Source organism: Malania oleifera, chromosome 1 (genome assembly GCF_029873635.1).
Source record: "Malania oleifera isolate guangnan ecotype guangnan chromosome 1, ASM2987363v1, whole genome shotgun sequence".
NCBI lineage: Eukaryota > Viridiplantae > Streptophyta > Magnoliopsida > Santalales > Ximeniaceae > Malania > Malania oleifera.
The window spans coordinates 147,259,496-147,278,774 of NC_080417.1; the positions used below are offsets into that span (position 1 = coordinate 147,259,496).

Below are 19,279 nucleotides of genomic sequence, written 5' to 3' on the forward strand. Positions count from 1 at the left end.
TTAAATAGAGAAACTTATTACGATCAAGTATGCTTATATTGAAAAGTATGTATTTTCCAAACATATATATAGAGTATAGATTTACATGATTTATCAATTAAAACTAATTATTTACAGGTTATGTTTATGATACAGTAAAACTCATGTTGCCACACACTGACGATAATATATTTTGTCTTATTGAGAGGTGTCTCACTCCAATAACTTTATCATTTCAAGAAATCTAAGGAACCAAGCCTAGAGAGCTCCAGGGCAAGACTTAGATATTGTAGTTCAGAGTAAGTATTAGTGAGACACGGATATGTTTTGTGTATCATGGGATGTATTATGGATTTTGGGGATTTATGTATGTAATTATGGTGACATTAGAACTCTGGTATTTGTTTTGGGGTATGCATGCTTTCGCCATGTTGTTTAATATGAGTTATGGACAAGTGTCCTGGTACCCCACTTTGGGTACGGGTCAGTATATTTACGATATTAGAGATTATACATAGGTAGAATAACACTTCAAGTACCCACATCGGGTCCAGGGCGTTACAGATTCAAATTCAATGTTTGAGAATCCATGGTTCCAAACATCAAGGTTTTCGTCCTGCTTATATTCTAATTTTAAGAAACAATTATAAAAGGCTTACATTTGGAAGAAAAACTTTGAGTGTTATTTTAGATTTTTGTGTATATTTAGGCAAAACAATATATAAAATGGTATTGGTTTTTTTAATTATAAATTTATACAAATTTAAATTCAAAACTTGAATTACATACTACCAAACACTACCGATATCAACTGAGATCCTTTTTTATTTCTCAAGCATCAAGTTTTGTAATGTTAATTTTTTTATTAAAAATAAAATATTTTACTAACAGAATGTCATAATTTTATTTTGAGAAGGTAATTTAAAAAGATAATAGCGACAGAGCATGAGAGAAATTTCTTTTAATTAATATGAAAATCTTTTTTAATATTTCCAAACTACTTATTTTATGTGTGAAAAAATAATAGTAAAAGTCTTACTTATATTTGAGAATATGAATTTCAAGATTTAATTTTAAAATTGGGAACTTAAATTTCAAATCCTAATTTTAGATTTTTATATTAATTTAGACAAATTATTATAAAAAATTATATTAAATTTCCTATAAATTGTCACAATTTAAATTCAAAATCCAAACTATGCTGCCAAACACTACCAACAAACAATGAATAGAATCCTCTTCTATTTCTCAAGCGTAAAATTTGTAATATGTTAATTTTACTTTAAAATTAAATATTTTGCTGCTAAAATGTCATAATTTTCTTTTGAGAACTGTAATATTAAGAAGACAATAGTGAAGGAATATGAAAAAAGATTTTTTCATATTAGTTAATTAAAATTTTAAAATTTCAAAACAACTTATTTTGTTTCTGGGAAAAAATGGTAAAATTTACAAAATATTTGAGTGGAAGTAGAAGCTGCTCTCAGCTATCAGAGCCAGGTTTCGATCCTGGGACCTGTGGGTTATGGGCCCACCACGCTTCCGCTGCGCCACTCTGATTGTTGAAACTTTCTTCTCTCAAATAATTTATTACGGAAATCGCTTCTCTTGAGTGGCCATCGCATTTCAACGAGCACACGGGGGAATTTATGTCCTTCACTTTCAGTGAAATCGATCGAAACCAGCAGCAGAAAAATGAGGCGAAGACCTGGAATCGGTGGTCTGCAGACTGCAGCAGCTGCTAGGGTTTGTTTCTGATCATATCTCTCCTCTCCCTCCATTGTTTTCTGAGAATTTAAGAAGCTCTTTTCTTTCTTTCCTAATGTTTTTTCTTGCTTCGAAGGCTCGTGATCGTTTAACGCTGTTTGTTTGCTTTTAATTGTGAAATGGTGGTGGCAGGATCAGTATCGGTTGCTTGGGGAAAATGTCGCCAAGATTAGAACCGATCTGATGAAGGAACAGCTCACCACGTTTCGATCTCATTTAGAGGAATTTGCTCGTAAACACAAGGTTCTCTCATGATTTCCAAATTTTATTTTATTTTCTTATAGGTCTAATTGGAATGATGATAAATCGTCAACTTCTTGGGAATTGTTGTACTCTACTTTAGTCGAGCATAATTCGAGTGAAATACTATTTCTTTACTGTATTTTATAGCTCATTAAGTGGTGGCCCAATTACAATGCAGATGGATGCCTCAACTTGAATTTATCTGGACTAAATATGAGTTGAAGCTCTTCTATAGTTTCTATAAATTTTATCTGGAAATGACATGATACATAATCTAAACTCTACATTTAGAGGGACTGTTTTGGAGATTTAAACACGTTCAGGGGAGGGAATGATGTTTATGGATTCAGTTATAAAAATTCTGAAATTGTAGTTCATTTAATACCGGGCATAGGTTTGGCAATTTGGACGAATTTGGGTCTGAGCTAAAAGGATTCACTTTAATTTTTTGGAATTTAACTTTATTCATGTCACTGTAAGAAAAATGTCAGTAAGTTATCTTGGTAACTAAATTACACAGGCATTAAACAATTTAACAGACTTGCATGATCCATCAACTTGCCACCTTCTTTGTCTTGTCGAATGCTGAATGAGAGGGTGGGATGCCACTGAACTTTATTAGCTGAGCATCCTTGAAATGTAATCCTAATGCATTTTCCAAGGAAAAGTAAGTTATGTGTCAAAATACTGTCTTATATGGCTTAGGTACAAAGTCTGGCTATGCAGTTGGCAAAGCATTTTCTGCCAGCTAAACTTGTCCATAATTTTGTAATCTATGAATCCATGGGCATGAGGTGGACAGTTCTCCCTCACTCTCCCCCTCTTTTTCACATAAAAAGGAGGAAAATAAAAATGCAATTACACTGTGATTAATAAAAAATTAAGATTGTGATTTACTATGTTCACCAATGCATGATTCAATTGCACTGACGATCAAAATAATTAGTGCAGAATGACATTCGCAAGAACCCTGCATTCAGATCACAGTTCCACGAGATGTGTTCTAAAGTAGGAGTAGATCCCTTAGCATCAAATAAGGGTTTCTGGGCAGAGTTGTTAGGAATTGGCGACTTCTATTATGAACTGGGTTGGCATCTATCTTCTTAATCCTGTTGCATCTATGTGTATCTTAATTAAAGATTTTCAAACTTGAGTTGTCATTTTTGCAGAATTCTGAGCTGTTTATATCACTTTTTGCAACAATTGGTTGACTGCATTGGCAACATTTTTTCATATCGTCGTAAGAAACAAAGGAAGAAATGTGGATTTGTCTGTTTGTATCATTGCATTTCAATTCTCAACCAGTCTTTAAATTTTGGGTTTGACCAATGTGGTTTGGTTGCTTGAATTACAACTCCACATTTATGGTAAGATTTTGGTGAATGTCAAAGAATAGGCCTTCTTTTTTACTTGCATTTTAACCGCTTGAGCATTAGTACTTACACCTAAAGTTGAAAATAAGATCTTACGATTTCATTGCGTTTTCTCTCCTTTAAATTGGCTTTTGTGTGTGTGTGTGTATAGAATATCTAATTTTCTCGGTGAATGAATTATATGTTTGCAACCTATTCATCCTGCATGGATTGTCTAGGGCTTTGGGCTCATAGTCTAGACATTGACTATATGTTTATTATGTTAGGATAATGGAGTATGCTATAACAGGTTCAATTGGTTTAATTTGAAATGCAGCAATATGACAGGGGTTTAAGCAGCCTTTGGTAATGTAAAATATAGAGCTTCTTCTCTTTTTTCTTTATTTTGGTTTTTCTAGTGAGGAGAGTGAAGAGGTTGAATCATGTCTTCTTTCTCTCTTTATGATCTCCCTCCCGCCTTGGATAGAAGATCAATTTCTTCTTCTTTTTTCCCTATTTTTGCCTATAGAGAAAGTTTAATAACTCATTATGTTGATATTTTTTTTCCTGCTGTCAACAATATTATTCTGAGTGCGAGTTGTTATGGGTGGATGACTAACTTATGCATGATACCTTGCTTTCAAGTTTTTGTAATTTTCTTGTGTTGATCTGGCATAGTTTGGGTCTGCTTGTCTAAGTATTGAACTCCCTATTGTCATTGGTAAAAAAATATGGGGTACAACTTAACAGTGGTTAAGCTTATTGTGTATGCACCCTTTTGCTATATGTGGTGCTTGGTGGAAAGAAGGGAGCAAATGTAAATTATATGCAATCTTTAGGGAACTGTTGGAATAATTTTAAGTATTTTAGCTTACAGTCCTTAATAAATTTTGTGTTGTAATGTTGGGCATACATTATTATTTATACTCACAAATCATGATTAGGCAAAAAGTTCTTTTGCAGCATGATTCAAAGAAATAACTTATTTTGCTTCTCTTCTAAGTGAAGAACTTGTGAATCACGTAATGGATTATTTTTTTTGGTTGCAGTCCAAGTTTTTGGTTGATCACCCCTATAGTGTGTGTTTGCCTTTGATTCTTAATTACTGCCAGTCAATCATTCAAATGACATCACCTCAGATTTTGCAGTCTTCTGCATTACAGCAGAGTACGTTTTATCCTCAAATTTCTGGCATTTTTTTGCACCATTTGATATCCCTTTTGTTTTGTCAGATAGTTCATTTGAGGTGAAACTAGGATTGCCTATAGAAAATTGAGGTGAAACTTCTTTGCCTCTCCATCTGAAGACTTTTATGAAAAGTATCAAGTCAGAATAGACTTGAAACTAAGTACTAACCCACTTTTTCTGTAATGACTTTATGTAGCTCATACCCTCTATATTTCTTTTGCATGAATAGTTGTACTTGACTTATGAACTGTTAATTTCTCTTACTTTTATCATTCTTGCCCAGTTCGTTTCTTCCCATACTGTGTTTCCATACTGAGACAGAGCTACTTTGCTACTAGGGGTGCAAATTGTTGACATTTGCTTGGCAACCCGACCCCACAATGGAGGTTTGATCAACTTGCATGAACTCTGTAATCTGCTTTGTCAAAGACGAAAGAGTGCCCGCGATGCTGTGACTGAGGATGACTGCCTGCGTGCTATAAGTAAGCTAAAGGTATTGTGTTTTGAGTTTTTGAACTAATTTTTAATAGCAGACTGCCAGGGCATATGGTGCCAATTATCTGAGATATATAAGTCCTTTTGCACCTGCCTAGAAATTTATATTACTTTGGCACAACTGCACAAGTATAGGGCGACAGGCTCAGCCTAGTTTGAGTGAAATGAGAATAGGCCAATTGTCAGTTGTGCTAATCATCTAAAATGAAGTTCTTATCCAAATCCCAATGGGTTGAAAGGGGCAGATTGCCCAGACTCAGGTGTCCAAGTTTTAAGCTTACAACTGCCAGAGTTCACATGGGCATTTTTTATTTGTTCTTTTTGCTTTTGCATTATTAGGGGCCGCTTGGTATCAATGTCGAAATTATGGAAATGAAAGCAAGAAACAGAAACTACAACTAGGAAAAAAAATTTTAAACTAGCAATATGTTTGGTTGATATTTCCAAAACTAAAACAAAAATAAAAACTCAATTTTGAATGCATGTTCATTTTTTACCTTTAATCAATTTAAAAATAAAAAATATTATTAAAATAATGTAAATACAAAAGAATTCAAATTAGAAATATTATTATAAAAATAAAAATTGACTATAATTATTTTAATTTGCTATATGTTTTGGAGCTTACTTTTTAGTGTTCCAATAACAATCCTTTTGTATTTGACAATTGACAAATGATTTGAATAGATTTTGTTCTTTTTTCAAAATTTTAGAAATTTCGTGGATATTTTTGTTAAAATTATTTTAAATTCGTATATTCATTTTTTAAAAAATTCTTGTTGAAATTTTTTTTGTAGAATGATTTCAATAATATTAGTTTAATTGAATGATTTGATCATTACAGTCTGCACATAAATCATGTTAGTTCAAGGACTGGATAAAAGCTTCCAAAAAAGTTCCACAGGACAGTTATTAGAATAGTTGTTTGGATAGATTTTGTTGAAAGGTGGGTGCCACAAAATAATTGCAACTGTGGCCTTCCTCTACAATCAGAAACAAATTATGGGTGTTTCATATTCATACTAATTGAATGGCCATCCTTATGTCTTCATACACACGCACACAATGTGAGTGCTGTGAGTTGGGTGAGTGCCATGACCTTTGCTCTCAAGTGTTTAGATCAGGTTTATTGTATAATCAATGATGTACTTCTTTGGCTTTCACATTGATGCTCTATCTTTGGTTTGTTTAGAAGAGTATGACTGATTGGTGCAAAGAGATTGGATGGCTCTTTTAGCATTTTCATTTTGCTTTTCTTCTTACATAGAGGGCACCTTTTCCTCCATTACTTGTAATCTTTCTTCTCTCTTAATATTATTTCGTCTTTTATCCCCAAAAGAATGCTGCACTTGTTTTAGAAACCCCGGTTAAAAAGTTGCAATTTTCATGACTGTCATAAAAGAGTGACTTTCGCTGCATGATTTCAGGTGTTAGGTGGTGGTTATGAGGTGATTTCTGTTGGAAAGAAAAAGCTTGTTCGATCTGTTCCAACTGAACTGAACAAGGACCATAATGAAATTTTAGAGCTGGCTCAGGTGCCTGTTTTCAATTTTCCTCTTAAACTTCACTCTGTAGGAGTAGTTGTAATGATGCTTCTTGGTAATTTTCATATCTCCCAGAAGTGATTTCCAAACACGTTTGTTTGATCAACCTTGTCTTTGGGTTTTTGAAGCTACTAACACATCTGTTCCTGGGATAATTTAGCTTGTTCTCTATTTTATTCTGCACTTGTGCTTTTAAAGCTTTTGCAATTTTTGGATAAGTCTTGAATGTTCTGATGGAACCAAGCTGAATAGGAACCAGATAAGTTGAATTTACAGTTCTATGCCTAAGAAGAAAATTTTAATTCTTAAAGGACTGATTTATTTTATTTTTGAGAAATGAAGTTGATGAGCATAATAAATTGAGAAAAATGTTTAAAAGTAGAAAACCTTCAGAGGCACATTCTTTTATCTATTTTTTTTAATGGCCAACCAATCATAACACAGTAATGTGTCGTGATTTGTGAAACTTATAGCAATAACCGACGAGGAAAAGAAGTGTGGTCAATGGTTGTTGAACTCTCTTACCAAAAGCATCACAGCATTACCTGAATTTATACTCATTGAGTTATTGCCAAGGGAAAGTAGAAGTATAATTAATCTTGCTGATGTTAAAGTTTGCTCTCTCTCTCTTTCTCTCTCTCTCACTTGCATGCACGCACGCACGCACGCACGCACACACACACAAATTTTTATATTCCCCCCCCCCCCCAAAAAAAAAGAAACCTTCCATTTCTTTAAGAAAATGTTTGCAAATTTTTCTTTTGGAAAACCCTAATGCAGCGTTTGGGAGCACAAACTTGAGGCCTTTTAGTTTTTGTGGATTTGAATAAGTTTTAGTATAATTTTGTGTGAATTTTATGTAGGTTCCCAAACAGAGTGTTAAAGCATTATGTATAGCTTAATGAGCTTCATTAATGGAAACTTAGGAAGATGTATTGTTTGATTTACAACATGTGGTGGTAGAATTTATCATTATCTGAGCTGGAAAATGCAGGCTCATGGATTTGTGACTGTTGAGGAGGTAGAAAGACAACTCTCTTGGTCCTCTGGACGTGCAATCGATGCCCTTGAAACTTTACTAGAGGCAAGCTTTTTTTCCCCTCCTAGATTTCTTCATTATAGAAAATTCATTTGTTTATTGTTATTGTTTATTTATTTATTGCGTTATATATGGGTCTGGCTGGTAAGATTGTGTTGGGTAATGTAGGAGGGTCTTGCAATGATTGATGATGGTCATAGAGATGGCAAACGTCGGTATTGGTTTCCCTGTGTGTCTTCCATTTCTTCATCTGTTGGAGTTGATATTCTCAAGATTTGATCTTTTAATGAAGTTTTTTCCCCTCATTGCACGTTTGTGGAATGATTATAGAAATGCCCAAGTGGGTGTCAGAAAAAAAGAGTATCATTCTTGTTTCCTACTTTTTTGTAATATAATTGTTGTGAATGATATGAATGCAAACATCTGGTCATATTTTTGAGATGATATTGGCAGAAGAAATATATTTTACTGCTTTTCTTCCTCTTCACCCCTCTCTTTTTCTCTCTCTCTGGGCACTACGATCTTTAATAACTAATCTGAAAACTCATCAGTCCAATAGGATTGCCTCCTTTTAGCTCAAGGTGTTTTCTTCTCTGTGTTATTAATCTGGAGAAACTTCTTTAATTTCTCAGAACCCAATTATCTCGCCATTTATCACGGGGAAAATGGGAAATATTCTCTTGTACAATGGTGGATGCATGATCCAAGGAAATATTTTCTGAAAGTTGGAATGCTATCAGATTCTGACCTTCTCAGTCTTAAGTTATTCGAAGTTTACCTCTTTTTTTCTCTACTGCCACTATCAATAGCTAACTCACCCTAGTGCAAAATAGGAAATTAAGCTAGAGTATTGTTCTTTCTTTTCAAGTTGCTTGCATTATTTGAGAACTATGATCATCGCTCTCTTTACTTCACTCTCTCTTCCTTCCGCTCTAACCTTGTTTATTTTCATGATTCTAGTTTTCCCCCAAACCCTGACCAAACAAACAACACCATCTCCAACATCTCAAAAGCATTCTCTGCTTGTCTAAAAATCAATTCTAAATACCTTTTGTTTATTCTTACTAACATGGAGTATGTGAGGGATACCAAAAATTTGCCCTCGCAGGCTCACAGCTATCTAAAAAGAAAAAAAAGAAAAAAAAAATTACCCTCAAAGTGCTTACTGTTTTGTTTTTTCCATGTTGAATAGAATACCATCAATTTTGTCATGGTTACAAGCTTTAGAATAACATTGATTTCATTTACGTGAATTTTATATTCTCATATAGGCAAGTGTTATTTATTCTCCCTTATTCCATTTCATTAACCAAACGAATCACTAATTTGTTCATGCTTCTGCTTGTAGATAGGTAGCTCACTTTTTGTCAAAAGCTAACCCCAATGGATGACAATGTACTTCCCAATTCCAAACTTGGCTTAACGCCTTATCCCCATGTTAAACTTCTTTTTCCCCCTATGCTTACTGAGTTTGGATAGAGGATGATATCATCTTCCATATTAAACCCTTCTTTATCTTTCTCAAAGTTTAAATTTGAAACCTTTAATTTGGATATCAGTCGGCCCAGAATGACATGTATCATCTTTAAATTATTTGAATGTCTCATACAGAACTTCATCCTTTCATGATTCTTCTACCCCCCTCCTCTAAAATTATTTGACCTTAATACCTAAAAACATAATTGATTTATTGATAGTTTTACACACATCTCATTTGTTAAGAACTAAAAATAGAGAAGATCTATTAATAATTTAAAACATTTAGAATGTAGTTTTTTTAAGAAGCATCTGTGCCTATCAAACTTCCCAGTGTCACTGTCAACCCAAGACCTGGGTTTCACCCCAAGCAAACCAAACTTCTCTAACCTGTCAAAAACCTTTTGATTATCCAAAAGCCCACTACACATCCCACTCCCCATGCAATAGTTGATGTTATGGGGTGGACCGTTGGTGGGCTGCATGTTGGGCCCGCAATTTGAGCTGCCCAGCACCCTGCAAGGCGACCACCATTGCCCGCAGATGGTTTGTTGGGCCATGGGGCCCATTGTCGATTGTTGAGTAAACAGGGTACAGCCCAAAAACACTGCAGCAATTGCATGTAGAATTGGGCTTCTAGAAGAACCTGGGCCATGCAAAGGAAGCAATGCCAGCGTCATGGCCCAAGCAGGGACAGTGAGGTTGTTTGCGAACTTGCGCCTGGTGATATCAGACAGGTGCTTGTGGTGGCGCTGGAAGGCTTCTATTTGAGCTCCGAAGATTGGGGTTTAGGCCCCTCCGGAGTTGTCTGTGGCCCAATGGTATAACCCTGATGCTAGATCTGCCATCACGCATCCGGCAAGCCCACTAAAATAGGTCCAAACGACGAGTGCACCAGGCGATGGACTTTGCCAGGGAGAGTAGTACAGTGCCGCATCCAATTGCCACCCACACACAATGAGACCATGCTGATTGCAAATGTGGGTCATCGGGGAGTGTGGTGAGGACTAGAGTTGATAAGGTTTTGGGCTGAGGTTCATGGACCGGCAGGCTGTGGCTGGGCCTCGGTTTGGTAGTGGTGGTGGTGGTGGAGGAGGAGGGTGTGTGTGAAGAGTTAAGTGGGGAGTTGTGCTTGGTTGTTAAGGTAGACATTGAGATAGTCGAAGTGCTTTGGAGAAACCCAAGCAAGAGAGATGGTGGGGGTGGGGCTTGGGCTTATATAGAGAGAATGAATGTTAGGGAAATGTCACATTTTTGGGTAAGCAAGAATGTGGGGAACTTTTTCAGAAATGGTAAGGAGGAGGGTAAGCAAGAAATGCACTTAAATGTCCTAATTTATTCACACACAGCCGGTCCCAAGCCCGGGTTAAGGAGAGGGTTGCATTAGGTAGCTGACAGCCAGCGTAAAATTTGTCAGATCACTATGATATGAATCCTTACCGAATATTTGTTGGGGCGTCCCCTACGAGCGACGCGTTGCACTTGAACCACCCGGTTGTAGCGAAAAGTGGGCGAGGGTGGGCTAGGTCGTCGCCCCAAAGCGACGCGCCGTGTTGGCGCCCGGGTACGGTGTCAAATATGCGAGGGTTCCTGCATCATTCTAGACGTGGGCAGGTAAAGACATTAGTTCAGGAAATTAGGAGTAGATTAGCAACTTGGAATATAGGAACACTTACGGGTAAAAGCATGGAAATTGTGGATACAATGATTAGAAGAAGAATTAATATAATTTGTCTTCAAGAAACTAAGTGGGTGGGGGAGAAAGTTAGAGAAATCGATAAATCAGGTTTTAAACTTTGGTGCACTGGAAAAGAAAAACATAAGAATGGAGTAGGCATTATTATAGACAAAAACTTAAAAGATAGCGTTGTGGATGTAATTAAAGTAAGGGATAGAATTATAAAAATCAAAATGGTATTAGGACAAGAGATAATAAATATCATTAGTGCTTATGCTCCTTAAGTTGGCTTAGCAGAAAATCTTAAGAGACAATTTTGGGAAGATATGGATAGTATTATACAAGGCATACCACGGACTGAGAAAATATTTATAGGAGGAGATCTGAATGGACACGTTGGAAGAGATAATAAAAATTATGAAAGGATACATAGAGGATATGGATATGGAGACAAAAATGAGTCTGGGGAGATGATCTTAGATTTTGCTATGTCATATGATTTTAGTATAATGAATACTTGCTTTAAGAAGAGAGAAGAACACTTAATAAACTTTAAAAGTGGACAAAATAGAAGTCAAATAGATTTTTTTTTAACTAGGAGGGTAGATCGTGTATCATGCAAGTATTGTAAAGTTATTTCAGGTGAAAGTCTAACCACACAACATAGAGTCTTAGTGTTAGATATATGCATTAAAAAATGGAAGAAAAATGATAAAATAAACCAGTATAGGAGAACTAGATGGTGGAACCTAAAAGGAGAAAATATAATAAAATTTAAAGATAAAATGATCAAAGATAGGGATTGGACCTTAGAGGATGGGATAGATTCAAATACTCTTTGAAATAGATTAACTAGCTCTATTAAAAAGATTGCAAAAGAGATTTTAGGCGAATCAAGGAGGAGATTCTCAAATAGCAAAGAAAGTTGGTGGTGGGATAAAGATGTACAAAAAATCATAAAGACAAAAAGAATTTGGTATAAAACGTGGCAAAAATGTAGAAATAGTGATAACTTTGAAAAATATAAGGAGACAAGAAAAGATGCAAAAAGGGCCGTTAGTGAAGTTAAATATAGATCATTTAATAGTTTGTATGATAGATTAGGTACAAAAGAAGGGGAAAGAGATATATTTAAACTTGCTAAAGTTAGAGAAAGGAAGAACAAGGACTTAGGAAATGTAAAATGTATAAAAAGTGAGGATGATATTGTCTTGGTTAAGGACGAAGATATTAAAGAAAGATGACGAAGTTATTTTAGTAAGTTGTTTAACGAAAACCAAATAAAAGGCTTAAATTTAGAATTGCCAAATGAGGAAAAGACTAAAAATATAAGATTTATTCGAAAAATTAGAGTTAACGAAGTTAAGTTTGCACTAAAAAAGATGAAAAATGGGAAAGCTATGGGACCAGATAACATCCCAATTGAAGTTTGGAAATGCTTGGGTGATAATGGAATTATATGGTTAACTAATTTATTTAATACAATTGTAAAAATTAAGAAAATGCCAGATGAATGAAGGAAAAACACTTTAATACCTATATACAAAAATAAAGGAGATATTCAAAATTGTAATAACTATCGTGGAATTAAACTTATGAGTCATACGATGAAATTATAGGAAAGAGTAGTTGAACAAAGATTAAGGTTAGAAATGAAGATCTCAGAAAATCAATTTGGTTTTATGCCTGGGAGATCTACCACAGAAGCTATTTATCTTTTAAGAAGATTAATGGAAAAGTTTAGGGAAAAGAAGAGGGACTTGCATATGATATTTATTGACCTTGAGAAAGCATATGATAGAATACCTAGGGAAGTTCTATGGTAGGTTTTAGAAAAAAAGGGTGTATGTTATAGGTATATCGATGTCATTAAGGATATGTACGATGGAGTAATGACTAGTGTAAAGACTATAAATTGAGAAATTAGAGAATTTCCAATTACCATAAGTGTACATCAAGGATCTGCTTTGAGTCCTTATCTTTTTGCTTTAGTGATGGACCAATTGACTAAGAGTATTCAATAGGAGGTTCCATGGTGTATGTTGTTTGCAGATGATATTGTATTAATTGACGAAACTAGGGATGGGGTAGAGGCTGAGTTAGAATTATGGAGAGAAGCTTAGGAATCTAGAGGCTTTAAGATAAGTAGAAATAAAATAGAATATATGAAATGTAATTTTAGCAATAATAGGAGGAATATTGGAGACAAAGTTAAACTTGATGATGAAATAAATAGTACTTTTAGATTTCGATACCTTGGATCTATTATGCAAGTTGAAGGAGAAATTGAAGATGATGTAATGCATAGAGTTAAAGCAGGTTGGGTAAAATGGAGAAGTTCTTCAAGTGTTCTATGTGATCGTAGAATACCCTTAAAATTGAAAGGGAAGTTTTATAGGACAGTTATAAGACCAGCTATGCTATATGGATCAGAATGTTGGGCGACGAAGAAACATAATATCCAAAAAGAAAAAGTTGCCGAAATGAGGATGCTTAGATGGATGAGTGGTATAACATTAAAAGATAAATTACGGAATGAACATATTCGTGGTAAGTTAGGTGTAGCTCCTATAGAAGATAAGATAAGGGAAGGACGACTCAGATGGTATGGACACTTGCAACGTAGGTCTTATAGTGCACCTGTGAGGAATAGTAACTTAGTTACTGTGGGGGGCAGTAGAAGGGGTAGGGGTAGACCTAAAATAACTTGGGAGAAGATAGTGAGTAAGGATTTAATGTCTTTGAATCTATCAAAAGAAATGGTCCATGATCGCATAAATTGGCGAAAAATGATTCATATAGCCGACCCCACTTAGTGGGACTAAGGCTTGGTTTTGTTTTGTTGTTGTAAGAATGGACGAAGGATGGGGGTGAGGACAAATGTACAATGGGGGTACTAAACCCTAAACCAAGTAGCGTGTTCAAAATGCATACTACTTACTACTAACCTACTCTTAATTAATGCCACGGATCACGTAGGTGATTCATGTGATTCATGTAGTCTACAAAATGCAGCATCTCAGATTTTTCCTTAAATTGTATTGTTTGATGGAACTTGGAAAAATAGAAGATAAGGAAAATCTTAAGGAATTCAAATTTTCATGATTGGGTATCAAGGAAAAAAGAAAATTATTAGCCACATTCTTAAGCAAAACTTTGATTTTACACACCATTAATATTTAATTTAAAATTTTTTTTAATCATATTAAATCAAACATTGGTTTTTAAACATATTTAATATAGAAAGAAAACAAATGAGAATTGAGTTTTCTATTTATTTTCCTCTTCTTAAATAAAATTCTTGATTTAAATGAATTATAACAAGTGGTAAATCTTTATCTTGGTATGGTGTCCCGAAATGAAAGTGTTTGCTCTTAGTATACAATCTGATTAACAATCATAAATCTTAGATGATCAGATGGTGATGTTACGTTGTTCTTATTAAAAGGAGACATGAAAAATGTCAAAGAGGAAATTGCAAGAATCTGTCCCTATACAACATGTGCGCTTGCAACCAGTATCTTGACAGAGCTTGTTTGGTTCGATAGAATAATTATTCCTTAGAATAAGATGAAATATAGTTTAACTTTTTAGAAATCAATGGATTAGTTATTATTTATATATTCCTAATTATTTCATTCAACTTATAATAAGAAAGGAATAAATATATTCTCATGATGAGATTTGAGAGTAGTTATTTTTTATCTATTCTTTATTATGGACTCATAAAATATTTTACATTGTTATTTGCTTTATGGTAACAACATAATTTCTTATATAACTAGTTGTAACTAATATAGTAAAATTAATCTTTGCAAATCAAATATAACCTAAATGTTTGGAAGAAAATCGCTTAGCTTTGGTTGAAACTTTGATAAGGAAAATAATATGAAAACATTTTATTTCTTGAAAAGAATATGAAAACATTTTATTTCTTTCTTTATGATTATATATATATATATATATAGAGAGAGAGAGAGAGAGAGAGAGAGAGAGAATTAATGAACAAAATTTTATCTTTACTTTTTTTTTTTTTAGGTCATTGATTTTTCTTAATTTTAATCGTGTTTGTATAGATTTTCATTCTTACCATTTCAGAAAGAAAATACAATGAAAAGTTGTTTTTCATTTTTTCACAAAATAATAATCAAAACAGGGCTTTGGATCCAGGATTTTGTGAAAGAAACAAGAAGGAAAAATATTATGAAAATTAAATTTTTATTAGATTTTTCTCTATTTGTAATATGATAAAGAAATAAAATTTAGTCAAATACGATTACTTTTTTTATTATTATTATTAAATGAACGTTTATGATATGTACAATAAATTTTTTTTTTTCATTTTTTTTTCTCATTTCCATTCCACTCACTTTGATAATTTAACAAGAAAGACTGAACTATGCTTGGAGAGTCAGGGATTTGGAGTTGTATTGAATTTGGATAAGATATAAGACAAAATTGCATTAAAATTTGTTCAAATCCATTCAAATTCAAATCTAAATTCTGAAATCTATGCTTCCAAACACACAACTCCAAACTCCGAAGTCTATGCTTCCAAATGCAGCATGAGTTTTTTCATAATTGTTTTTTTCACTCTTTATTTAGGAGCTTGGTTTTGAAGTCTTGCATTTGGATTTGTGTGAATTTGAATAAAAATGTAGTACAAAATTGTATTGGATTTTATTCAAATTAACACAAATTCAAATCTAAGCATCTAAATCCATGCTCTCAAATGCAGTCTTACCTTATGAAACAATCTTAGAGTTGAATTTGTATTGGATTTTGATAAAATGTAATATGAAATTATATTAAAATTTTTCAAATCTAAATCTAAGGTCCGAAATTTATATTCCAAACAAAACATAATGTTTTTAAAATTTCAAATAAAGCTTTTATTTTTTTATTTTAACTTTTAATAATGTTCACATCACATTTGATGGGGTATATATATAATTTCCATTTATTTTGTGGCCTGATGTTGTTGGAGCCAGTGATTGGGCATATGGATGATTTATCCATTTCTGCTTCCTCTATTTGGTGATTGGACCTAAGTTGTACAATGCAAGAAAATTCATCTCTCTTACTGTCGGATTAAAATTTTGAATATTTTTGCTAGCCTCTTCTTTCCAACTTTAATATGAGCCGATATTGTGCTTGTACTAGAGAGACACACGGAAAGCTTAGAAGAGTGAGTTTGGCCCAGTTCGTGCCTTTTATCTTTTTGGTTTTATCCAAAATTTCGGTTAAAAGTTTTATTAATCTTTTATGTGATTAGTAGAGAAACCGGAAATAGGAGGGCTTCGGGTATTGTCGATCGAACTACATATTCTGCAAATTTGTGTATATTTATATATATTAAACATACACTTTACAAATGAATCCATCCACACAACGAAAAAGCGAAGGAGATTTTTAAAGAATCAGTTCGTTGTAATTTAATGTTGAAGAATTTTTTTGAATGATAGTTTCTGAAATCAGGATGAAGAATTGGGATCAATGATTTCTTCTTGAGTCCATTCTAAGCAGGGTTCACCCCATGAACGGGGTCTTACCCCAAGCTTGAAGAACACCACCATCTCCATTGCCTCAAACACCTTCTGCTTGTCCAAAAACTGATTCCACACTCCGCTCACTATACAGTAGTTGTTGTTATACGGTGGCCGGTGGTGCGCTGCGTGGTGCACCCTTGACACGAGCAGTCCCGCATCCTGCAATGCTGCCACAAACGGAGGCAGCCTCCTTTTTGTGCTGTGCGCCCATGAGTGGAACTGTTGGCTCAACATAATGCATCCTGAGCACACGCACACAAATGCAAGCATGGTTGGATCGTTGCAAAAGAGGTCTATCGGGAGCACTGTAAGGGTCACGGAGCGGCCGAGGGCATGGAGGTTGTTGGCAAATTGGCGGTGAGCGATGGTCCAAGGCCGCCGGTGGTGGCCCTGGAAGGCTTCTATTTGGTCCCCGAAGACCGGGGTCGAAGCATCCCCATAGTTGTCAATGGCCCAATGATAGACCCCCGAGCCCAAGTCTGCCAGCCCATAACCAACCAAGCCCGCCAAAATAGGCTCGAGCAACAAGTGTGCATCCGTTGCAACCATCACGGACTTTGCTAGGGGAATGAGCACTGCAACACACCCACTAGCAACCCATGCCCGATGAGACCAAGTCGATTGCAAGCTTCGGTCATCAGGCATGGGGGCACGTTTAGTGGTTTTCACTGGAGTGGGTGGCGATGGGAGCTTTGGATCGATGTCGAGCCGATTGAGGCTGCACTGTCTAGGTTTGGCGGTGCTAGTGGCGGTAGCGGGGGCAATGGCATGACATTGGGTACGTCTGGAAAGGAGATTAGGGTGGTGGGATGGTGGTGTTGGGAGATGGTGTGAGGAGGAGGAATTGAGGAGTGGGTACTTGCGTTGGGGCAAGATGAACATTGGGAACTAAGAGTGGTGCCTAAAGTGAAACAAAGAGGACTTGTGGCTACCATATGAAGAATTAGGGGATGGCTAGAAATTAATATGCATATTATTGAACTGTGGGTGGGTAGAAAGGAGGAAGCGTGGGGCAGTGTGAGTCCCTAAAAGGATTATAGAGAATGGGTGTCTCACATTTGTTGGAAGTCGTGGTTGGACTTCCCCCACTTCATGCTTTATGAAGAAAAGGGGAAAAAGAAAAAGAAGAGGACCCAACTGACCTTATCATCATCAATGGCTGTGTGTAGAAGGTGACCATATTGGGTTCATTATGAGAGAGAGAGAGAGAGAGAGAGAGAGAGAGAGAGAGAGAGAGAGAGAGAGAGAGAGGGCAGGAAGATGGGGACAGCAACGTCATTGGTTGGTTTTTCTCTTTATAACAAGGACATGACCAAAACGAAGACTTAGCCTACGTTTCAAGAGGATTGGATTTGAATATAAAATTACATTAAAATTTATTTAAATTTATGTAAATTCAAATTTACAGTTCAAAATTCATGTTTTCAAACACAACGCTAATATTTTTTAGGAGAAAAAGCAAGAACTTCAGGAGGACAAGCACACCTTTGAGTTTCCCGTGCAGTGAAATCATGGCAAACAATTGGGTTTATCATTGAATTTTGTTTGGGAAATGAAAGAAAATGAAAATAAGAGTGAAATTTCTTTTTTATTGTATTTTCTATCCATATTAATGATATAAAAATGAATATTTTTTTATCTATAAATATTAATTATGTCTAAAATTGATTCTTATTTAGTGAGTCATTATATATTTTATTCTCTTCGACACAAAAAAGTGAACTTCATATTTTTCCTACTTACCTTTAATATTTCTAAGTTCCAAATCGGCCTTATTTTTTTTTTTTTTTATATCACAAATAAAAATAAACGTATGGTCCGATATAGTTAAAAAGTAAGAAACCAAACTTTATCGATGTGTGAAATTAATTTTATTTATTGATTTATTGTATATTTTGTTTTCATCCTCCATTTACTTGAAAGCCAAACATGAAATGATGAAATTCTTCATATTTTTCTTTCTTAAAATTTTCCACATTTCAAAAGGAGCTATAAAAAAAATAGACACAAATTTTAGCTCAATGGAACTCCACAAAAATGTAATTCTAAAATATCTCAATCCCTTATTTGATGTTCTCTCTTCTTCTTTTTTTTTTAATCTTTTTTGAATCCCTTACACTCTAAGATCAATTATATGATTCTCTATTTTTTTTTTCTCTTCTTTCATTTTTTGAGTTAGAATTTTAAAATCCTGTCATTTTCTCTTCTACGCTCTCTCTCTTTCTTTTTTTTTTTTTTGTTTTTTTTTTTTAGATTATGCACCAAGTTTTCACGTGTCCGTTTTACGGTCCACGTGACTAATCTCGCGCCTCTTGTAGCTGACCCCACAACTCCAAAGGAGGTAAATTTTAGGAATCCAGGGGCGGAAACGAATTCAGGAGGATTTGAACACCTGATCTCGTGAGAGGCACTCCCGTAGCCCACATTACCACCTGAACCACACCCTGGAGGTTACGCTCTCTCTTACTTGCATACCACATGAGATAGAGTAATTCTAGCTTACAAGTTTAGAAATATAGATTTTAAACTTTTAGATTTTGATTTGTATAAATTTACATGAAGCGTAGTAGAAAATTATATTAATTTTCTTTTGAATCTATATAAACTACCATCTAAACCTTGAAATTATTCTCCCCTAGAAAGTTTACTTTCTCTTTCTAATAAAAAATAAAAAATAGGTGAGTGGCATTGTTATGACTGTTAAAATATATTTAATTGTTCATATTTAATGAATTCCAAATGCAATAATTCTGAAAATTTGTTTCTATTACCATCATATGTCATTCCTATCTTTAGGGAATATCCAATAATTTGAGTATGAGACTTACCTATTTGAGATCTCAAATTTTATTCCCGGGAGGAGAGAGCGAATGAGAAAAGGTGTCAGATAAGAATAAATTACCTTTCCTTTTTTGTAACTCAAGAATGAAATTTCTATCATTGATACATATAAAATTTCTGCATCGATA

The 19,279-nt window shown here is 34.6% G+C and overlaps 2 protein-coding genes and 1 non-coding gene across 5 annotated transcripts; 1 reads left to right on the forward strand and 2 right to left on the reverse strand.

Annotated features, from left to right (window-relative positions):
* Positions 1–1,467: 1,467 nt before the first annotated feature.
* TRNAM-CAU (transfer RNA methionine (anticodon CAU)) lies at positions 1,468–1,539 on the reverse strand. The gene has a single exon. It is a non-coding gene; the product is annotated as a tRNA-Met (tRNA).
* Positions 1,540–1,549: 10 nt separating this feature from the next.
* LOC131163115 (vacuolar protein sorting-associated protein 22 homolog 1) lies at positions 1,550–8,094 on the forward strand. Of its 3 annotated transcripts, none has more exons than XM_058119863.1 (7): positions 1,550–1,725; positions 1,879–1,989; positions 2,941–3,076; positions 4,868–5,022; positions 6,452–6,559; positions 7,563–7,652; positions 7,776–8,094. In XM_058119863.1, exons 1-7 carry the CDS (start codon positions 1,675–1,677, stop codon positions 7,884–7,886), a joined length of 762 nt encoding a protein of 253 aa, XP_057975846.1. In that variant the 5' UTR covers positions 1,550–1,674; the 3' UTR covers positions 7,887–8,094. The 3 variants fall into 3 exon arrangements, with proteins under 3 accessions (XP_057975846.1, XP_057975854.1, XP_057975838.1); XM_058119871.1 differs by lacking the exon at positions 2,941–3,076 and adding an exon at positions 4,391–4,508 and having other exon boundaries at positions 1,575–1,725; XM_058119855.1 differs by having other exon boundaries at positions 1,575–1,725; positions 7,563–8,094.
* Positions 8,095–16,072: 7,978 nt separating this feature from the next.
* On the reverse strand, positions 16,073–17,239 carry LOC131163134 (fatty acid desaturase 4, chloroplastic). The gene has a single exon (XM_058119880.1). It carries the CDS (start codon positions 17,190–17,192, stop codon positions 16,236–16,238), a length of 957 nt encoding a protein of 318 aa, XP_057975863.1. The 5' UTR covers positions 17,193–17,239; the 3' UTR covers positions 16,073–16,235.
* Positions 17,240–19,279: the final 2,040 nt, after the last annotated feature.

What these genes read in the sequence shown, in the direction of transcription:
- LOC131163115 (XM_058119855.1), top strand. Translation starts at nt 1,675, where the DNA reads ATGAGGCGAAGACCTGGAATCGGTGGTCTGCAGACTGCAGCAGCTGCT. An exon ending in AGACTGCAGCAGCTGCTAGG is followed by an intron (nt 1,726 to 1,878) that starts GTTTGTTTCTGA and finishes TGGTGGTGGCAG; the next exon opens with GATCAGTATCGGTTGCTTGG. An exon ending in AATTTGCTCGTAAACACAAG is followed by an intron (nt 1,990 to 2,940) that starts GTTCTCTCATGA and finishes TAATTAGTGCAG; the next exon opens with AATGACATTCGCAAGAACCC.
- LOC131163134 (XM_058119880.1), bottom strand. Translation starts at nt 17,192, where the DNA reads ATGTTCATCTTGCCCCAACGCAAGTACCCACTCCTCAATTCCTCCTCC.